Source organism: Aptenodytes patagonicus, chromosome 2 (genome assembly GCF_965638725.1).
Source record: "Aptenodytes patagonicus chromosome 2, bAptPat1.pri.cur, whole genome shotgun sequence".
In the NCBI taxonomy this organism is placed as follows: Eukaryota; Metazoa; Chordata; class Aves; order Sphenisciformes; family Spheniscidae; genus Aptenodytes; species Aptenodytes patagonicus.
The window spans coordinates 69,549,276-69,570,475 of record NC_134950.1 but is presented as its reverse complement, the minus strand read 5'-3'; the positions used below and the strand labels follow the sequence as shown (position 1 = coordinate 69,570,475).

Below are 21,200 nucleotides of genomic sequence, written 5' to 3'. Positions count from 1 at the left end.
ACCATCACCATTCAGAAATATGCTGCTTTTCCTGCCCTCGTGCTGATATTGCCTGTCTGCCTGTGCTCATCTCATCCTCTGCCTGTCTTTCAGGGAGCAGTGAAAAATGGTATGGAAGAACAAAGGCACTGATCCACTTACTGTTTCTTTTCAATGCCTTCATCTCAGAAATGAAAACTTTGGTGTAAATGTAAGCTGTTGGGGGCTGTGCTGAGAGAGATTTTTTGAGGGCTTTCATGTCAGCTTTAGAGGTGCTCTAGAAGAATTACACATGCTCACCTGCTAAAATAAAATTATGTAATAGGCGTTCCTCAAAAAAAAACCAGGAGGAATGATAAAATCCCTAAGTGCACTCTATTAAAAAAAAGGATGGGTAGATTCAGAGGATGGTGGAAGCACTTTACCTCAGAAATAACCACCTCAATGAATTCTTCAAGGCTAGTGAAGATTACAAGCTTTGCTGTCAATACTGGATCCTGAAACAATCGTTTTATACTGACACCTGACACATCTGTACTGGGAAGATGCTTGTAGATGAGATCATCTGTATCTACCAAGACAACTTAAAGTTCGCATGACGAGAAAAAATGTACAGGTATAGATATACACTGTATATTTAGTTATAGAAAAAAAAATACGAAAATACATCAGAAAATGGTTACAGATCAATGCTTCCTATATTCTTTAGGTTGAAAATAAGCATTTTGTCTCTTCCAGATCTTTTAATACGAGAATTCACTGAAACATAATCTTGTAAATAAGAAAATGTACTACTTTTGTCAGAAGATGTAGGAATTGCAAGATAGAGTAGGTTCAGAGTTATCTGCTTGTACTACATATACATCAAACATATGCTTCAAAAGCCAAAAAAAATCAACCATATCATATGGAGCTTAACAATGTAAAAAACAATACTATGGAAATATAAAATGATTTTATGGTTGCTAGGTTTTGTTTCAAGTTGGCTTGCTTTCTTATCAACTGAAAACTCTTCTGTTGTATACCAGACAAAGAACCTGTAACGTTTAAAGTGTGTGGTAGACTTGTGTTAAATGAAATCTGGTCTGACAGATGCTGAAAGAAGATAAATTATTTAAGAAAAATGTTGCATAAAAGTTTTACTGAACTGAGAGAAAGAAAAAAATCCCATGACTACCTGCTTTGCTCTGAATAACCTCAATTAGAACTGGCAACACTGAAATAGCTATTTGTAGAAGAAAGACGTAATGGAAAAATCAAAAATCTCCGTAACTGCTGTTCTTTTTTGTGTTTTGGGGACATGTAACTTTCAAGGTAGCTTAGTGCAACTATTATCGGTTCTTACTCATGTCAACTATTCCTATGAAATCAGGAGAAATACTTGGTGAATAAGATTTCAAGATTATCTATTTTCTTTTCTATAGCTTTTAAACTATCTTAACATCTCTCTATTCATTTAGAATAGAGAAAAGAGAAATTGAGAGATTTTATGGCATTTGTGGTTTCATATATACACTTTGGTCTAACTTGACCTTGGGTGTTACAGTGGTATTAGTCCTGGATATGGCTCCAGAGCAACCATGACCAGCATAGTGTGCTCCTTTCCACTCTTCAGAATTCAGGAAACATGCTGGTCCAAAGGTCCAATGAAGAGCAATAAGACTTGTTAAAGAAAGATAAAACGTATCCATAGTGAAAAACACTAGGAGCTAAATATTTAGCTTATCAAGGACTACATTAAGAGTTTACTGGGCCAAAATCTGTAAATACCAACATAAGAACAAAATTTTGTTACATAGCCTTTCAAATCATTAGACAAAACATAGTAAGAACTAAGGGAACGTGACACTAAATTCATTTTAGAAATGAGGAGCAAAATGAGGGCCAATTTTTTTGCAGTCAACAGAATTGACTCAGCAAGAGTTATATAGGTTCATCGTCACTGAATGTTTTTTCTAAAATAGATGTTTTATTTCAAACTGGAGTTAATGCAAGGGAAATCTACATCCTGTGTTTTGCTGAAGATGAGACAATTATCAAAATGGTCTCATTTAACTGTAATGCCAGTGTAACTATGGAATCCTAAGCCTCATTTCAGATTCCTTCTTTAAGGCAAGATAGGCATCAATTTAAGATTCCAAGAGTAATTTTAGTTTGCTGAGGGCTACATCTTTCACAATTGAAGCAGGACTCTACCAAAGATGAAGGCATACTTTGTGTGCCTTTAGTCACCTGTACTCACCTCCAGTCTGTAGGCTTTGCTGGCATAATTATGCCAGTAAAAGTTGTAAAGATGTGTGGTTCATTCATTGGTGTCATTCTTCCCTAATATAGGATCAGTTATACTATCAAGTATGAATCTTCAGAAGTAATCTGTCAAGACCATGGATTTACAATCTTATTACTGATCATATTCCTTAATTCAGGTATTGAGATATTGTTCTCAGAAAACATTGAGTAGTCATAAGATTCATATACTTGTGAAAAAAAGACGGTCTCAGTAAGTTTCCCCGTGCAGAATTATTTTGGTAGAAAAGTGCTAAAATGTTCTTGTTGACCTTTGTTAACTAAAGAAAATATCTTTTTAATTCAAAATTACCTTTCTTTTCAAAATAGAGTTAGGTTATAACAAATAAGGTTAACAGTTTTCAAAGGTCAAAAACAAATTAAATCTTCTGAAGTAATAAAAATATTTCTGTTGACCTGACCTTTATTTATTTATTCATCCATTCAGTTTTTGGATGATAGTATGTAAAAATGTTTATACCCGAGACATTACTAGTGTTGCACTAGTGGGAGAAAAAAATTGAAATCTTCAAAATTCTTGAGAGACACAAATGTTTTCATGTACTTCTGTATATTAAGATGCACCTTACATTTGACCGTCAACAAGAAATTAGGAGTTAATTTTAGACAGAGCAACTTTTGTGATGGGGAAGTTGAATCACCTAATTCTAGAAAGACTTTGGAGGAGATGTAGGTGCTTCTGCTACAACTATTGTGATGTAATTATAAGAATATACTTATTAAGCTAGTCTTAGCATTTACAAATTAAAGATTTGCTCAAAATTTTTGAAAACAAAGGAAAGACATCCACTTAATACAACAGTTTCTGAATTATGTCTTAGTACAGTCATAAAAATAGCAACAAAATCCTCCAGTAGTGCGTTGATGGACCATCATCTAACCATTTTGGAAAGTATAAAAGAATAGGTGAGGAAATTACAATGTCCTTCATGTTGAGAAGTAATCCTTTTTATTTGCCACAGCCCAGAAACTATTCATTTGTCAGTGCCTGCATAGGGGTACAGTGGTCTCCACTGGTATTTGACTCTGAAAACATCATACAACCCTATTTTATGCTTCTCTCTTCTCCCACACCTCATATGTATGTTTTTAAATCCTCTTAGGGAATGGATTTTTCACTTTCTGCATGAAGACAGCGTTCATTTGTTGTTGTCGTCACTGCAATGCAAATAGGCATAGTAATAAATATTGTCAGAATCCATAAATCAAAGGAATTGTAGGACATATAATAACAATATAAGACAATTATAGAGGTGAGATAGTTGCCCTCCTTGGCCCAAATAGCTGGGCACAATTGAGAACCTGAGAGGTTTTGTTGTTGGGAGGAGCAACCGATGATATACTCTGTCAGCTCTTGGGTGCAAATCTGGCTTATTCACAGGAAAAGTGCTAAATCCTGTTTCTCTAAGTGCCACAGAAAGAACAATAAGTCATATCCTTGCTTACAACTCAAAGCCTACCTGCTAGAAAATTATCTGCAAAAAGAGCCTCTACCTTGGTTCCTGCTGGGGCCACCCTAACAGTTGTCTATGGCTGTCCTCTGCATTTTTGCTCTACTGTTCTCCTTTATGCATTTGCCGTACTTCCACATTAATACTGTCTGTTTCCGTTACCGTAAGCAAGGAGGTATTGAATTGCTCCAGCCACCAAGAAGAGTGGCTGGTGTGGCCTCCAGTGTAGCAGGAAATCTAGTTAGGAAAGGAAAAAAAAACTAGAAGAAACTGCAAGTCCAGCTTGTCAGCCATGATTCTGGGCAGCTTCACAGGAAGGAAAGGGAAAATATTCTTCCTCCGTTTGTGAAGCTGATACCAAGAAGTGCACATTTCTGGAAGAATCTGTGCAGTGCAGAAGGGTCTGGGTAGTAACAAAGGTCTTCATTCCTCTAACCTGCTTTTCTTACGTATCTTGGCCTTTTGCCCTCCCTTCAAAAACACATGTTCTACTGCTGAGAATGCTTTATTAAGTCTTTGTAACACTTGTCCTGCTGCCTCCATGCACATACGCAGAAACTTTTCATTATGCAGTCCCTAGATTTGTAATTGGGGCAACATTCTCTGAGGAAATAATATGATGTAAAATTTCTACTGAAGAGATCGCTGAGTGCAGACAGGGAAGACTTAGTCAGAGTTGTTTGAAACACTCTATGATACAAGAAAATTTTGCCTTTTCCCTTTCATTGCTAGCCTGCATTTGTTTGCAGGGATCACAGGGGTTTCCTTACTCAGTCTAATCTATTATTTTGTATTTTATGTTAATGCAAATAAATGAAACTGCTTGGATTAGGGGATGATAGTAATAAAAATACCAAGAAATCTCTGGGAACCTTTTGGCTCTCAAAAAACAGTTTCATTTAAATAAAAATGAAGCCCCACAACATCAATATAAAAATCATTAGTTAAAGTGATGTTATGTATGGACACATTCACAATACAAGAGCTTATAAATAGCTCTTCTGGCATTTTATCATCTTTCAATCACACTAACTTACAGTATGTATGCATACTGCTTTATGGAATTATTTGTACCAGAGACAGACGGGGAGCTACAAAGTAGGTTTGTTTTAAAGATATTACAGTGTGACTGTCACTGTGACTGTATTACCAGACCTTATTGTTTTGGAGTAGTAGGAATTACAGTGGTTATCTCTAATGTGTTTTCTTTTTTTTCTGTCTTTCTTCGCTCCCATCCACTTGTAAAGTTACATCTGGATTCTGTATTTGTAGCAAGTTGAGTGTTGTAAAAAAAACACATTAATATCCTTGAAGCCCCAAAACGTGTTAGTACTTTTTTCCTTGGCTTATATGGTACATCTTTTTTATGTTTTAGAAAACCAAATTGAAAAAAAAAAAGTGGCCAGGTAAAAAATAAGGATATACATGTTGGTATTCTAGCAAATGTCATTTCATTGTGTGATGATTTCTAGCTAGCCAACCATTACAGAATTACTGTCCCATGTGTATGCTATGCTAAAATACCACTTGGAATGAAGATTTTTTAGATGTTACAATGTAAACAGGATTTCTTCTGAACTGTTGGAAGAGTAATTTTTGAAGTTTTTGTGAAGCCAGATAATGCTTAAGTCCAGTCCATTGACTGAGGTGAGGTGGGGAGCTGAATTTCAGTATAACAAGAAAATGAATGAAGCAGAAAATACCCTGTAATCACCTTGGGTAACATAAAGATATCCTTTACTTCACGTCACAGGGTCAGGGGATGTGTATTCAGATCTACGTGAGAAACCTTGCATCCTGAAACACTTCATACCGCAGCTCTGTGCAAATCCTCCTCTGGAGGACTCCACCGAGCCAGTCCTGTTGTGGGTTTGGGAAGAAGTGGCATACTGGGCCTGAGTCCCACACAGTACCCACCTGAGGCTAAGCAGTGGGGTTATAGTTTAAAATAATACTGGTATACTGCATTGCTGCAGTACTCATCACCACTATGGAACCATTGGAAACTTCAAGAGCAATCCTTAGTCTCATTTATTAACGTATTTGAAGTGGCTGGAATCTTCTCTGTTACAAACTAAGATAAACGTAAGGTTTCTAAAACTTTCACAAAACACAGAGCAAATTTTTTTGTTTTGTTTTGCATCAACTTGAAATGCCAGTAATTTATTTTTAAGCTGTATAATTAATATAACTAAATACTGTTTTAAAAGTTAGTCACAATCTAAAAATCACACATTTTCATTTTAAATAACTTTGCAGGGGAACATCGTAAAGAATTGCAAAACTGATTTTAAATGTAATTTCAAGTCATTACATTTATTGACTTTTCCAAACAAAAAAAGATTCAAATAGAGAAAGTTTTCTTCAACATTTTTTCCAGTAGATTTCTAATTAAAATTTATCATTAGAATTAGAATTTTAGAAATTCCTAATTCTAATTTCTAATTACAAATTTACTGTAGAAAACTGCTTCTATCTCTGGAGCAATAAAAACTGGAGTGAGAATTTTTATATTGATCATAGTTATCAGAAAGAAAGATGCTTTTTCTAACTCAAAGAAGTAAAGCACAATAGGCTGAATTCCTCTCAGATTTCCCAGGCAATTTGCTTAACCTTCATATGACGACTCCTCCTCATCTACAGAAATGAGGTAACAGCTCCCTTTCCGACAGTGCCATGAGCATTAATCCATTGTTCCAGTACAAAGAAAGCAAATCCACAGATTAGGGGCTGAAGCAGTTGTAACTATTTCATGAAATAAAATTTTGTCTTCCACCTCAGATGATGGAAGAAAATCAAAAAAAGTAACATTCCTAAACTTTTGATCCTTATGAGAAGTTTTTCTATTCAGATGGGAACTGATATAGCATGCTATCTTGCCGCAGTTGTGTATTCATAGTCATCAACTGTAAATGTTTTTACAAATATAAATAACATTATTTAAACAATTTGAAAAAAACAAATCTAAATTCAAATCTAAAATCATTTTCTCCTTGGGGCCTGCATGAGAGAGCACCAAGTATGCACACTGGATGCAAGGGACATTGTGGTTGCTCAGAACCTGGTCCTTACCTTCTCCTGAGGTCAGAAGGTTTATGTTTCCCATTTCTCTTGCAGGAGTCATGGAGTGGCCAGGTGTAAGGATAGTTATTTAGTTGAAAGACTACTTTTATTAACAGCATCCTGCATTCCTATACCAGAAAACAGCCCTTAATATATGAAATAGTACTGTGCTTACCTACTAAAAGCTGATTTTCTGTTCCATCATGAAATTGTCCCATGACTCTGAATCAAAGAAAAATACATGAAGAAAAAGTCTTTACATCAATCACTGTCCTGGATCATTAGACTATTACAGAAATGACCAAACTTCCAATTAAACTTGAAGAGAAATGAAATTGGTCACTGGACTGCAAGAATCCAGTAACAGTTTTGTACTCAGCTGAGCTACTATACAACATGCAATGTGTTTCGTAATGTATCTGAACCCAAGCTCAGATATGAACAAAGACAAACAAGCTTTTATTCTAGGTTGCCTACCAAATTTTTAATTGGAAGACATTCCAAGTGAGCTACCCCAGCTTAGTATTGCATTTGCAATACTAAGTATAGCAAATACTATATTGCTATACTTAGTATAGCAATTGCATTCATGGAAGATATGACTACGCAAAGTAAAAAATATATGAAACAAAAGGGATCCATTTCCTGGCAAATCTCTTTTTCATATCATAGTTGTTTTTCTGTAAAAATACCCCCAAATTATTAAGTAATTGAAAAGTAGACAGCCTCTGATCTTTCCCTTTCTCTTTTCATCAGTAATTGAGAGCCTGGCTACAGTACACTGCATGCAAAAACTGTTTAAATCCTTTTGTGGAACACCTTTCCATATGAATATGCAGTTTTGCACAGAGGAGGGCCTGTTACAATGTGCAAGTAAATTTAATTTCTTACAGAATTTATAGTATAAACTAACTATATTTATCCTTGAAAAAAAAAAATTTAAAAAGAAGTAAGGATAATCTTCTAATTTAGCAAAGTCTGATTTTCAGATAAGGAACCACATTTGGGCTCCATATGTCTGTTAAATGTGCCAAATTAAAAATGCCAGAGATGTCTAATTACGCTGCAGACTAGCGATAGTATACAGTCATTATGCCAGCTAGATGGAAGCCATTTAAAGGGAAGATAAAACAGAGAGTGGGATGGTATATGAAGACCATTTTAACAGTGTGACAGAAGAGTATGATCCTGCTTTTTCCTATATTATGGGAACCACACAGTTTATTTTAAACCTAGTAAACAGAAGCTGCAACTATTTACCTTATGCTTCATATCCATCTTTGGAAAAGACTGAGGCCTAATGTTCTGGTTTTCTCACTGATGAAACTGCAGCTGCAGAAATGGCAAAATGTCGCACTGGAAATCTGCTGCAAAGTTTATCAGAAAGCTTGCTGAGATTGTCCGCCTGTGAGCTGTGTTACACAGCAGCACCACAACTCTGTAAATAAGGATCATCTGCTCTACAGGCAATGGGACCCAAAGAGGTGACCACATAGAAGAAGTACCCTAGGAAGGTCAAGGACTTTTGGATACTGTGCCCAGTCTGTTCTCCACAGACATTTGCTGGATGAAATGCCTTGTGGAACATAGACCCTTCCTCCCTTTAAGACCTATGTGGAGCTACAGAGCAGGAATGGCAATAAAGACACAAAATAAGTCAATGATACATTAATCGTCATGCAAATATCTTCCCACTGTCTAGGGTCTTTTCCAAACAAATTTTGGCTAGTATAATAGCCACTAAGAAATCATAGTTATAGATGAAAAAAGGAGATGTGGGCTGTCTTTATATGGATCAAACAACGTCATGCCCAGAAGGCACAGGTGCCTCAGGGTGGTTTGCCCTATCTTCCCACACCTTAGCCTGAGATAAGGAAAGCTGACCATTACACTGCATATATTTGTTTATTCAAGTAGAGCCAGATCTTAAAGGAACTGAGATAATTGTTCCACAAAAACGGCACTTGCACTTGAAGCACTGCCTTTCTGCTTCCCTAACATGGGCCACTCTGGAAAGCAGCTTAAACTGAGCCTGTAGCTTTGTATTGCAATCCATAGGTATGTGAAGGAAACAAGAGTCTCACTGCTGCTCAGTTATTTTGAGGAGGCGTAGGAAGGCACTCAGCAGTCTGTCATTGCTCCTGCCCTGGTCTCTCCTGCAAATTTCCCTGCTGGTTCCAGGTGGTTTTAAGCTTCACTCCTCCCTCTGGCAGTACCCACCTAAGCCATCGCTCACCTATTACGATGAGGATCTGCCAGCCCACCAACAGACTGAAGAGCAAAGAAAATGAAAAGGAACAAAACTACGGAAGTGACTAATAATAATTTGAACATGCACAGAGAGGGGATATAAACGTTCTGTAGGTTTACTGATTTGGGTTGCTTTCCAGACCTAGCAGATCTCATGTAAAACAAGCATTTTACCAGTGATGATACACAACTTTTGTATGAAGTGAACAGATTAAACTGTTTATGTTCAACTGATGAAAACACTCCAGAAATTGATGTCAATGTCAGAAACCTTATTAGGTTTCAGAAGAGGTAGGAAAGCTTCGGCCTAATCAGGAGATAGGAGGTCTTCAGGCTTTTGAGAATGACATCTGAAGAGCATTTAGATTGTTTTCTATAAAAGGAAAAGGCAAATTTCCAGTACATATATAATCACTGGTAGCATTTATGTTGTCATCCTCTCTAAAGCAGTAACAAAGTGCACAAATGGTGGATGATTAGAGAGGTCAGAGAAGTGCTCCATTCAGCTGTAATTGTAGAGTTTTTAAAAATTCTTTTGACATCAGAAAATATCATATGTTTTTCTAACCCAGCTTTTTGCCATGATTAGTTAATTCATACAAAAACAGTGAAGAAATAGAATGGCAAATTAAAAGCAGTAAAACAGGAATGCCATTTTGCAGTAGAGATAAGTAATCGGCAAAATCAGTTCACTGTAAAATTACTGCTACCTGCCAACACTTAACTCCGCATGCACAAGTATTCAGCAAAAATTTGTTGAAAATGCTACCACCTTGCAGATCTGGAAAGTGCTTTGAAAGAAGTGCTGCACCATGCACACTTTTGCTGATGCTGCAATTGGTATTCTCTCTTTTCCTGCTCCCCCTAGAGCACTTCACAAGAATTTCTTATCTCACACAGAAAATCTGAATACAGTTTTATTTAATTAACATATTTTTAAACTGTCATTGCCTTATAAAATCTGGCAATCTTCCTACTAAGGAAATTATGTGACTTCTTTCTCTCTAATAGGATTTGAAAACAAGTTATGTTTTCCATTTTGTCGTTTTTCTGCCCGGGTCTCTCAGTTTTGAGTAATGAATGGACATATGCTTTCCAATTTTGAAGAAAAATTTGCATTAGAGAATGACCACATAGTGAAAATAAAAAGATAATCTGCCACTGACCAAATAGGAGTTTGCATTTCAGTAATACTCTTCAAAATAAGGAGTAATTCCGATTGCTCACAGTTGGTTAAAAGTAGTGGAATGATTCAGTCTAAGTGTGAGTGGAGGTTTCAATCTAGGGACAAGGGAAACAAACCACATGACATCATCCATTGCACCAAGTGGAAGTCTATGTTATTTATAAACTTTCTTGTTTCACAAAAGTACGAAACTGAAATAGAGGGAATACATGGCAGAAAGGATGTAGAGCCGGGGAAATGAAGAGACAGTCCTGTGCTGACTCCCCAGTGTGAAGGGGGGGGGGGGGGGAAGACATTCTGATGACCACAAGCTTAACTTTTATGTAATTTCCATAATTCCAGACCATAAGGGATGCAACTATTGGCATACTGTAACTCAAAGATGGGGAAAAAAAAAAAAATCTTTATAGCAGGCTCAGGTGTAGTTTAGAATTTCAGAAAAATGTCTCTGTAGTACAGTCCTGGTCGCACATCAGCTACACGTTCAGAGCTATATTTGAATGATTTGTCATGTGAACTTTACTTCATACTAGTCAAAAATGATGTTGAGCATAGCAGGTTGTAACTTTGACATGAAAAGGTACTTTCCCTTCAGTGCACCTAAATCTTAGCATTGGGCTTTTGTCTTTGATGGAGAATGAGGTAGTTTAACTGATCCCCAGACAAACATCCGTAGCATCTTAAATGTTGTGATGCCACTTAATGTTCGCAGCCATTTCAATTCTTCAGCTAATGGTTGTTAGCTTGCCATCAGCAACTGTTAGGGCAGACTCATAAGCTCTCTGGGGGAGTCAATAATTGCCTTCTTGGTTTTTATTTTATTTTAGGACACCTTTTTTCTTCTATAGAAGTCCAGGATAAGAAAAGGTTTTAAAAGTTAATGTCTTGCCTACTGAAGGATTTGCAAAGAAAGTTGCAAATCATTTGACTGTGCAGTGCATAGCACAAGGTTGTTTGGGGATTTTTTGTCCCCCCATGTCTACCTCCTTGTTTGTTACATTATCTTTTTACAATGTATGGGGGGCAATACAAAAAGACTGATGGAAGAAACTGAGCTGCGGATTAATGCTGTGACCACTGAAATCCATAGCAAAATTCATACCAGCATCAGAGGCAGCAAGAATAAGCTTTAGGAAATTATTCAGATCTCTCTAAAGTCCTTCCACATACAATTCTATGTTTCCATTGATGAAAATGTGATTTTTCCTTATCTCATATAATAATAATTATCTTTCTGCATGAGACATTTTACACGTGTTATTCATCAAAAAGGGAAATTGCAAAGCCCACTGGGACAACCAGGTACAGAAAGTTATGTCTGGGTTGATCTTAGTTTAGCTGAAGTTCAGATCCAGTGTTTCAAAGTAGAAAGTAAAAATAGCTTTCAGTGTATTCTGTAAAGCAGAACAGACTGTAGGTACACACAGCTCAGAATAGCCAACAGGAGGATTCTGCGGTATCTAACTAAAACAGGATCTCTTAGAATCACATACGAGAGGCACCTTGTGTTCTTATACAGTGTACATCATTAAAAAGCAGTTGGACCATACCGTAATATATATTCTAATTGTGGACAGCATAGCAGCTAGTACCCGTTTGCTCTTTGTGTCAACTGGTTTTTTTTTTCCTGTTGTAAAAAAAAAAAAAAAAAAGGTGAGGGCAATTGGGGGTTGTTCTTGCAGGTTTCTCCGAGTCTTAATTATAGCTTCTCCCTCATACAAACAGTCCTAGTAATCTGCAAGGCCTCTTGATTCTCCACTTTTATACAATCTCCTTTTCAAAATAAATGGAAAGCTACAAAGCTTCCAGCAGTATTAAATTTTGCATAGATGTTCACTTGCTCTAAAGGACGTTTTTTCCAGATTTTTGATGATTTATACTCTCTTCTATGGAAACTACATCAGTAGCTTAGAAAATGGTCTTTGATTTAGCTGCTGGTTATCAATGAAAAAACACCTGAAACACAGCAGTGTTTCATACATTGTTTATCAGCCATTTGCCAGTGACACAAGAATCACAGATGAAAGGAGGGATGACTTTAAGCACGTTTATTTTCATGCCTGTGCATTCAAGCTGTTTGCCTTGTAGAAAAATTAGATGTCCTAAAGCTGATAAATGTGACTGACGCTGTTAAAGATGGAGTGAGTTCAGACATTTTCTTTCTGGTTTGCAGTAGAGGTGACCTCAGCTGGTGGTAGCTATCATGCAGTTGTTTCCTCAGATCTTTGCTTTTCACTGTATTCCTTTGCAGGTTCATGGGTCTGCGGTCATCACAAGTTACTTTAAAGTTGTCCACTCTGTATTCTACACATCCTCAATCTACTGAGAATAGATTTAAGTACCTCTGAGGTGTGAATACAAATGAAGTCTAAATCCAAATATTTCACCTTCTATTTTTGCAGCCGGATCCTGCGGGCAGAGATATCTCCATCCGACCAATCTTGGAACACTGTGAAAACACTCATATGACAATTTGGCTTGGGATTGTCTACGCTTATAAAGGGCTGCTGATGGTAAGCATAGCTTGTTCTGCACAACACTGACTTCAAGCTGCTATTTACTGTTAGGCATGAACTGAATTATATTTGCTTTCCTGATGGCTGGGAGTGAGTTAAAACTTCCTTGAATACATGTTTTATAATTGGACCTGTTCTAAAGTTCATTGGGTGGTAATACATGGATATACAAATATGTAAAATAAGTAAGACACTAATAGCACTTAAGCTGAATACTATAGATATACCGCAAACCAAGAAATTCAATAGTGAAAAGATGGGTCTATGAATGAGACAACTTTGGAAATAGAGAAGCCCAATAACCTGAATTCCTTTAGATTCTCCAAAAAGGTGGGACTAGGTTACTCTAGATGTTTGCCTCTGAGTTGCAAATGTCCTTCAGGAACAATTGCAGGAGAAGCAAGATGAGTTTGGAGCCTGAATCAAAATAACCCTTTTGTCACTGAGACCCATGTCCACAAAAAGGTTTAGTTACTAAAATGGACCTCAGGAACCAGGAATCCTGAACCTTGATAGTTTCAAAAAAAAACCTATAAAGGTGACTATTAATGATTAAAAGCTCCTAAGCCTCAAGGTTTTAAAAACAGCTGATTTTGACAGCACTGAACACCTACCTTGAGCTGAGCCCCATCTGGATCCTAAACCAAGATAAGCATTAGCTTACACTGCCCAAAGGGTTCAAGCTGTTCTGTGTATTTGTAGCATGCCTGTTCGTCAGGACACCTGTGAAGGACCGGGCCAGCTGCTTCCACTCAGCATGGTTGGTGCTGCTGCCCTGGGGGAAGCCAGGGAGAGGGAGCTGCTGGTGCATAGAGTACTCATCTTCTCCCTCCGCAGTGAATGACCGCTCTGCTGGGGTGCAGAGTCCTACTGCTTTTCATGCTGCTTTTTTCAGGCTGAAAGGTCTTTAAGTATGCAATATGAAATTCAACAGGAAGGGATAAGAGCTTTTTTTTTAGTTCTAAAGAGTCAGTAACTTAGTGGTCAGCCTGGTCTGCTGGGGAGTGCCTTCAGGCAGAGAAGGCAGTACCACCAAGTCTCTCCAGTTCCCAGGTGAGAGCTCTGATCCTGGAGCTACCAACCAAAAGGAAGCCTTCCCGCCTTCCCACTTAAAAAAGAAAAAAAAAGCAACTTTAGGTGTAGACGCCTATTTTTAGCAGTCTGTGAAACCAAGAGCTAGGACACACTTCATCCCCCCCAAAAGGATCAGGAATTAGGAGAGATTCCACATCTCAGCATTTCTTACTGGAATTGTCTCTGGACACACTGAGTGTCTCTGGATTCACAGTAACTTCAGCATGTAGCACAGCATTGAGGGATTTTTGTTTTGAAGGCAAGGCCACCCACAGTAAGATATAACTGTCCATTGGCATAAGTTATATGAGGACAACAGGATTGATGCATTTTATCTCATCACCAAAGATGTTTCTGTACGTCACACATACTTTGCCTTCAGAACAAAAACCAGAACCTCTCATGTTGCTATATTATTTTATAAAAGTTTATCTAATATGAAATTCTGCACTTTGTAATAATAAAATACTTATTGCTAATTTAACATACTTTATGCTAAGGAGCTAGTATTGCTAATTACAGTACAATGAAATATTTAAGATGAAATGGCTTAATGATTTACTCAGACCAAAATTATTTACAGTTGTCTCAAAATGAGAGTACAAAAAATTGGTTAACCTAAGAAAGTACTTTTCTTTTTTGGCTTGAAGATATAAAGTAATACTGTCCATTCTGATGACTTAAATGCACTGATGCACTGAATAAGTCACTCAGGGTAGGGCAGAGAACAGAAGGGCAGGAAAGGGCAGGGAAGGCAAGGCAAGGCAAAATAAGGGAAGGCATTACTCGCCAGGATGCACAGGTTCCTTCTATATTAAAGTAAGCAAACACTAAGAGGCAGATTCACAATTCTTTGATTGCCTTTGAAGGGATGTGAGGAAATGCTTACTAACTGCACGAAGGCTTCTCAGTTATTGGATTCAGATTCCTCAGGACTGGTGACCAGAGAAAAACAGGAAGACGACCATCCTAAATCTTGCCTTCATCATTGTATTAGTCTTCTTAGTGACCCTAGCAAAGTCCCACCGTACATATGGGACTCAGTTGTTTTCCCATCTCAGGTTCAGCTCCTAAAAGACTACATACAAGTTCAAGGTCTGTCTGTGTGTACATGGTGACCATCAGTTGCAGTATATCTAGCTTTTCATATCTGATGATGTAGACATGGTTGAAAAGTACCTTTATTTCATATATTCCAAAGGATGATAGAAATCACACCATCTTAAACTTGCCAGTGGTGCATTATTAGTGAGTGCATCTTTCTCATCATTTTAGTGAGTAACATCTTTCTGAGGGGTACGAATTAATTTTCTGTTCTCAGCCAGAACAATACCAGATTAAGGATGGTTTGGACTCCTCTAGGGTGCTTTGCTTATTAACCACACACATTAGACTTGTCTACAGTTTGATTTCCCTCTTCCTGATAATGCATTTAATTAACATTAAACTCAAGGTGTACATATGTTGGAAGTTTCATTGTGTTGCTGATGTATTATTACAGTTACATATTATTCAGCTACTGAGAAACAGGCTTTCAAGGCCAAGGTATATTTTCAGTTTGGCTGTTGCTCTGCATATCAAATCCTACTTTTACCCTGTAAGTGTTAATTGAGGGGATTTTAAGCTATAACTAATATTACTGACCACTTCTGATAACACAGTTTTTAACGTATGGTCCTTAGATAACCATGCTAAGGATGAAAATACCAGTATTTCATGGTGGAGATAGGAAAAACTGATGCATATACATCATGGGACTTGGTAAAGGTCACTAAGAATAAGAAATTTAATTCCTTCTAATGATTCGTATTCCAGTGTTCTGTTTTGGTCACTATAGTTGACCAAAGTATTAATTCAACTAAAATGTATCTTTGGGATAATGTTCCATCTTAATTTCAAGTCTGAAAGAATCCCTCTGCTTCCTGAGGCTCTCTAATCACTAAGTTGAATTTGTCTAGCTCTGACTTCCAAACCTTGAACTTTGGTGGGTCTTGCATATATGTTATCCCTCTTTCTCTAAAATGACCTGATGCCTTTATTTCTAGGCAAACTACCCTGAGTTTGGCCAAATTTCTGTGACTTTTCTAAAAATCTTACCGCTTTATGAAAATGACATCTATTAATCGTTTACCATTCTCCACCTTTGCTTCCTCTGCATCATTGTCAGCCGTGATGTTATAGCCTCCTTCAAGTCAATGTACAAATATGGGACAGCATTAGGTTAGGAATTTTTGGAAACCTATCCTTTTTTTCAGTAGCTTCTCATTAATAGTTACACATTGAGATCTATCACCTAGATTTCAATCAGTTTAAATTTGTTGGATTGATTTTGTTACATACTATTTTTAAATAACAATACCGTGCAGTATTAAGACAAACACTACTGAGAAATCCAAGTAAGCTGCCTAAATGTGATTATCTTTATTCAGTTGTGCAATCTCATTGAAAAAAATAATAGCGTGTTGAATTATATCGCTATCTTTTTTTTTTGTCATTTATTGCCTGAGTTCATGTATCAGCCATTTCATTAATTTGCTTAGGATAGAAATTACTGTAATAGCTCTGTAATCACTGAAGATGTTCCACTTTCTCTTTTCCCATATGGCCTCTTTATATCTTAAGTGGAGCTTTGCCAGAATTCCAATAAATATCAACAATTAAGTCCAGCAGTCCAGAAAACTTCTAAATCAATTCCTAAAACTCCTGCATCCAAGTTACCGTATCTCTCTGATTACAACAGCTTGTCTTGACAGGGTTTTCAAGAGCTCTCTTACTGCTGGAATAAGCTGCATTTCACTGTTTTGGCAAGATGTGAATGCATTGTTCCACCTCTATATAAATATAGGACAAAAATATTCATTAAGCATACCTTATCCTGCATCATTACTATTGAATTTGTCATCTTCCAAGGAATGAATCATTATTAGGATTCCTTTTTCTCCACATACATTTTTAGAAATCCTTATGAATTCTGTTAATGCTGCTAGCCATTCATTTTCTACTATATATTTAACGTCCCTTTCCATTATCTGTATTTTAGAACTTTAATTCATAATCATTGCTATGAATTTCCTCTTTTTAACCTTTGTTACAGTCTGTCTAGTCTTCATCCGGTTTTATTGCTTGTTTGTTTTAAATTCCACAACCAAAACAATTTTTAAGGAAAGGAAAGCTTCTTTACACTTAGGAAGTTTAGGGCAGATCGTTTACAGCACGTACCCAAATATCTTTCAATTGCTGTTTGTAAGTATTCCTGTTGCTTCCCCTGCTCCCTTCTCCAATAGCTTCCTTCGCTTTGATGGCTAACACATAGACATTAATTTTCCAATGTTTTCATGCGCTTGGAAGTAGATTTGCAAAAAGGAGTTAAGTACCATGGTTTAGAGTTTGGGCTGCAGTCAGTGCCCAGCAGCACAGTCTTCAGTCAGCACTTGGTGCTCTTGCCTTGGTGGGCAGGAAGGGAGAGCAGCTTGGCCGGGGTGCATGGACCTCACTAGCCTGAAATGCCTCTTCTCTGAACTCCAGCAGAGGTTGGTTGTGTGACAGGCACCAGTAAGCAAATACCCAGCCAGAGTCCAGGCAGCTGTTAGCGTGTACAGAAGCAGAAACTTGGGCGCTAACAGCATTCAGGCACCTACAGATGATACTGAGGGACAGCCTGACTGTCCTTGCTGGATGTGGATGTAGCTTCTCACTACCGCTTCAGGCGCTTGAGCCCTCTCCGTACATCTAGCCCAGGAGCTGCTTATGAACAGTACAGCTGTGCTGCGTAACCTGCACTCCTCATTTTTACAGTTTTACTACATTTACTCAATAGAGACTAGATATAAAGAAATTCTTTTTTCGCTCTGAGGAAAGTAAAGCAGTGGAGCAGGTTGCCCAGAGAGACTGATCAGCCTTCATCCTTGGAAGTTTTCAAGACCAGACTGGATAAAGCTGCAAGAAGCCTGGTCTGACCTCGCAGCTGAGTCTGCTTTTTTGAGCAGGAGGTTGCAGTAGATGATTTCTTCAAGTTCCTCCCACCTATCTTACAATACTATATAAAAAATTTGTCTGTTCTTAATTAATCTTTTTATCAAATTAATAAATTTTCTGTGTAGAAAATTGAATAGTCTCCAATTATGTTAAAATTCCTAATTATTTTCTGAAAATACCTTTGATTTTTAACTCATTTACTTACATTCTTTCCTAATTCCCTTCATGATCAAAAACAGTACTCGGAAGAAGGGACTGCCGCCTTCTCAGTTACTTTGCACAATTCCAACTCATATTTATGGTGGGTTTAGCATCAACCCATCTGTCCCATCTTACAATCATTAGAGAGGAAGATAGTTAAGCTTTGTGGTGGGGGAAGGTAGTTTATAGTGGTACCAGATATTTGTTATATCTTTAATAAAACATTGACAGTGTTTAAGTTACCATATGGATTTGTAGGATAAATTTTTCCTTACTATGGCCATAAGGAAACTTCAAATATATTGCAGATATTGCAGATATTGCAGTATTCCCTTACATGTCTCTTGGCACCAATTTTTACATAGCAGTAGATTTAAATTGTAGCACGCACTTGTTTTTATCAGAGATGTTTGATCGTTTTACAGTGCTGTGATCATCTGTGGTAATCTTATGCCAGAGACAGTATAAAGCTATTCGAAATGGATATTCGCTAATAACCAATTGCGTATTGGTTTCAGCGTAGTTACTATAATGTGTTTCATGACTAAGCAGAAGTTACGTGGGAGAAAGTCAAATACAGTCTGAATAGAAAGAAGGGAAAAGATTTTATTAACCTGTTGATTTGGGAGGCTGGAGTATAAAGTGGAAAATTTTATCTGGATGCATGTTACTGTCCATAGCTTTGTGCAGCTGCTTTTCCATCTTGCTCTGGGCAGGACCATACTAAGTGCCCTGCAGCATAAAGGACTTTGCCAAGACCTTTACAAAGAAAGCCCTTCTGCTGAATAGCTGAATATCATATCTTCCAATTAAAAAAATATTTAGCTATTATCTTAATGCTCAATAGAAATATTAAGCTTCCCTTTAGTGCTGTCTATCCAGAGCAGCTGTGTGAAAATGAACTAAATACACAGCTGACTCGTACCTGATCAGGGGAGCGAGTGATGGTTTAACATCAGATTGTACTGACTGTGAAGGTAGGAGACCCACAAGGATATATTTTGCCTTTCAGTTTGCTATCCTTACTTTGTGTGCTGGCAATTAAAAAAAAAAATCACTTCTCTATACATCTTCCTGAAAACTGCTCAGTACGTTTTACTGCTCAGTTCTCCAGTGAAAACCTGAAAATCAAAATGCTTTTTTTTTTGTTTTAGTTTTGAAAAATCTCATTGAAAAAAATCTGAAGCCATTTTACTGAAATAAAAATGTGCCTATGTCTGTGATGATCTGGATTTAATGAATGAACATGTGTAGGGAAACCCACAACTCCAGCTTCACAATTATTTCAGACTGAGAGGTGTTTACAGGCCAGAGTCCGGAACTGCCTTTGTTTTAAGGGGCGGCAGGAGGGAAAATCTCCCAGTAATCTATCTAGAAAAAAAAAGAAAACAAAAAACAAAACCAAAACAAAACAAAATCCCCAAAACAAAATGCAAGATCTTTGAAGTAAAGGTTTGCTTTTGTTCTTTCATGCAGCACAGCAGGGCTATGATCCACAAGTGAGCTCAGTAAGTGCTACTACAATACGGTAATTAGCTGCAAAGCTGCAGCCTGGTCCAATACATAATCTTTCCAAAACCATACCCTCTAGTTATTGGCAAGCATGACTTCTGACAAGATTGGAGACTTTTCCTCTGGTATTTCTCTGCTCTTGTCTGATATCCTCAGTATAATTCTCTTTCTTTATCTTTCTTTCCTAATACTGCTCGTAACCCATGTTCAAAATATAAGCTGACATGACTTTGAAATGAAACATGCAGACAAAATGGTTTAAGGGCAGTACAGGGCAAGAGGGAATATAAGAGGATGCCTGTCATCTGCCAGTTTATGCAGTCCAATAACAAATTAGACACTTGATTGTATTAATATATGTTGTGGATCAATAAACAATTATTTAGCAGTAATTCTGGTGAACAAGATTTAAAATTAACTAGCTAGTAGAGCTTTGAAAAAGTGTTATATGTTTTCCAATACTTCAGCTACAAACATTTTTATTATATTCCCAGCTATCACAATTTAGTCAGTACAAGATTTTTAAAAACCAAAGTTTGCCTGTTAAACTCTGCAAACACAAATATTGTATTCTCCATAGTCCTGTTATCCCTCTAAGACTTTAAAACAGATTTCTCTTAGTGACCAGAATTCTATCTTTAGTCACAGTGGTATAATCCTGTTGTCTTCAGACACTGTTTTCCCCAAATTTATACAATGGTTGTCTCACAGTCTTTTTAGGTGCACTGACAACACAGCCTAAACCCACCGTATCAACTGCTACAAAGGGAGTACCCTAAATCAATGTAGTGTCAAATGGAAGCTGCCTACCCTCAAACAAAAGATGAAACAAACCAATCTTGCCTGTACATCCCATACCTTCAGAGAAAACCCAAAACAGCATTTCATGACACTTTCTACATCAACAAGATGTGTATTTAGTAGACCGTAATGGGAAAAGGCTTTAAGTTAATGACTAATGATGTAGGAAGCCTTCCTAGTTGCATTCTCAATGTGTCTTTGGTTGAGATCCCTGAAGGGACTTAAATTAGACCATTAGACTTGACAATAGACTATTGCGCTCCTTAACTTTTAGATAACTGCTTTCTATAGGAGAATGCATAGCCCTGAGTTATTCAAACTCTTTCTGTGATGCACAGGAGCCTCAAGATGGGAATTGTAACTGCCAGCAAAAAGCTGCCTAAGCGAGTCGGCGTAAAACAGTGGGGACAGATGTGTCCTACCCCCTCCGAATATAGCACATCAGCACTGCTAAGAGCTGCCTGCCTCCATCCCAGTGTGTTCATGCACGCCTTCTCTAAAGACTGTTTAATCAGAATTCTCAGCAAAGATCAGAACTAACATCCCACACAAGTGCCCAAGTAATTAAGGCAGTCAGTCTCTCATTACATAAAATCTGACAGCTCTGAAAGAAGTTTGAGAGCTCCTTCTGAAGATAGCCTCTAGTCTGGGGCTAGGGAGCACGTCTCAGGCAAAATTTGGAGTTGTGCCACGTTGTCCGAACATGAAGCTATGTAATGGTCATCACCAGCATCATTGTCTTGAACGAAGATGGCTGACACTATTTTGTGTGGGGCCCAAGCCGGTAGACATGCTCTGAGAAGCCTTTACCAGCTTGAGCCCTCCAAGAGCAATAGGAGGAGAGACAGCTGTGTTGCAAATCCCAGCAGGCCTTAAATATCAAAT

General features: G+C 37.5%; 1 protein-coding gene across 2 annotated transcripts in view; it reads left to right on the top strand.

The window, feature by feature from the left end:
* GABBR2 (gamma-aminobutyric acid type B receptor subunit 2) overlaps positions 1–21,200 on the top strand; it is a 510,446-nt gene that overhangs the window by 457,489 nt on the left and 31,757 nt on the right. For both annotated transcript variants that reach the window (XM_076330187.1, XM_076330188.1), the window contains one exon: positions 12,639–12,749. In XM_076330187.1, coding sequence (XP_076186302.1) covers positions 12,639–12,749 — 111 coding nt within the window. The remainder of the gene's footprint in view (positions 1–12,638; positions 12,750–21,200) is intronic.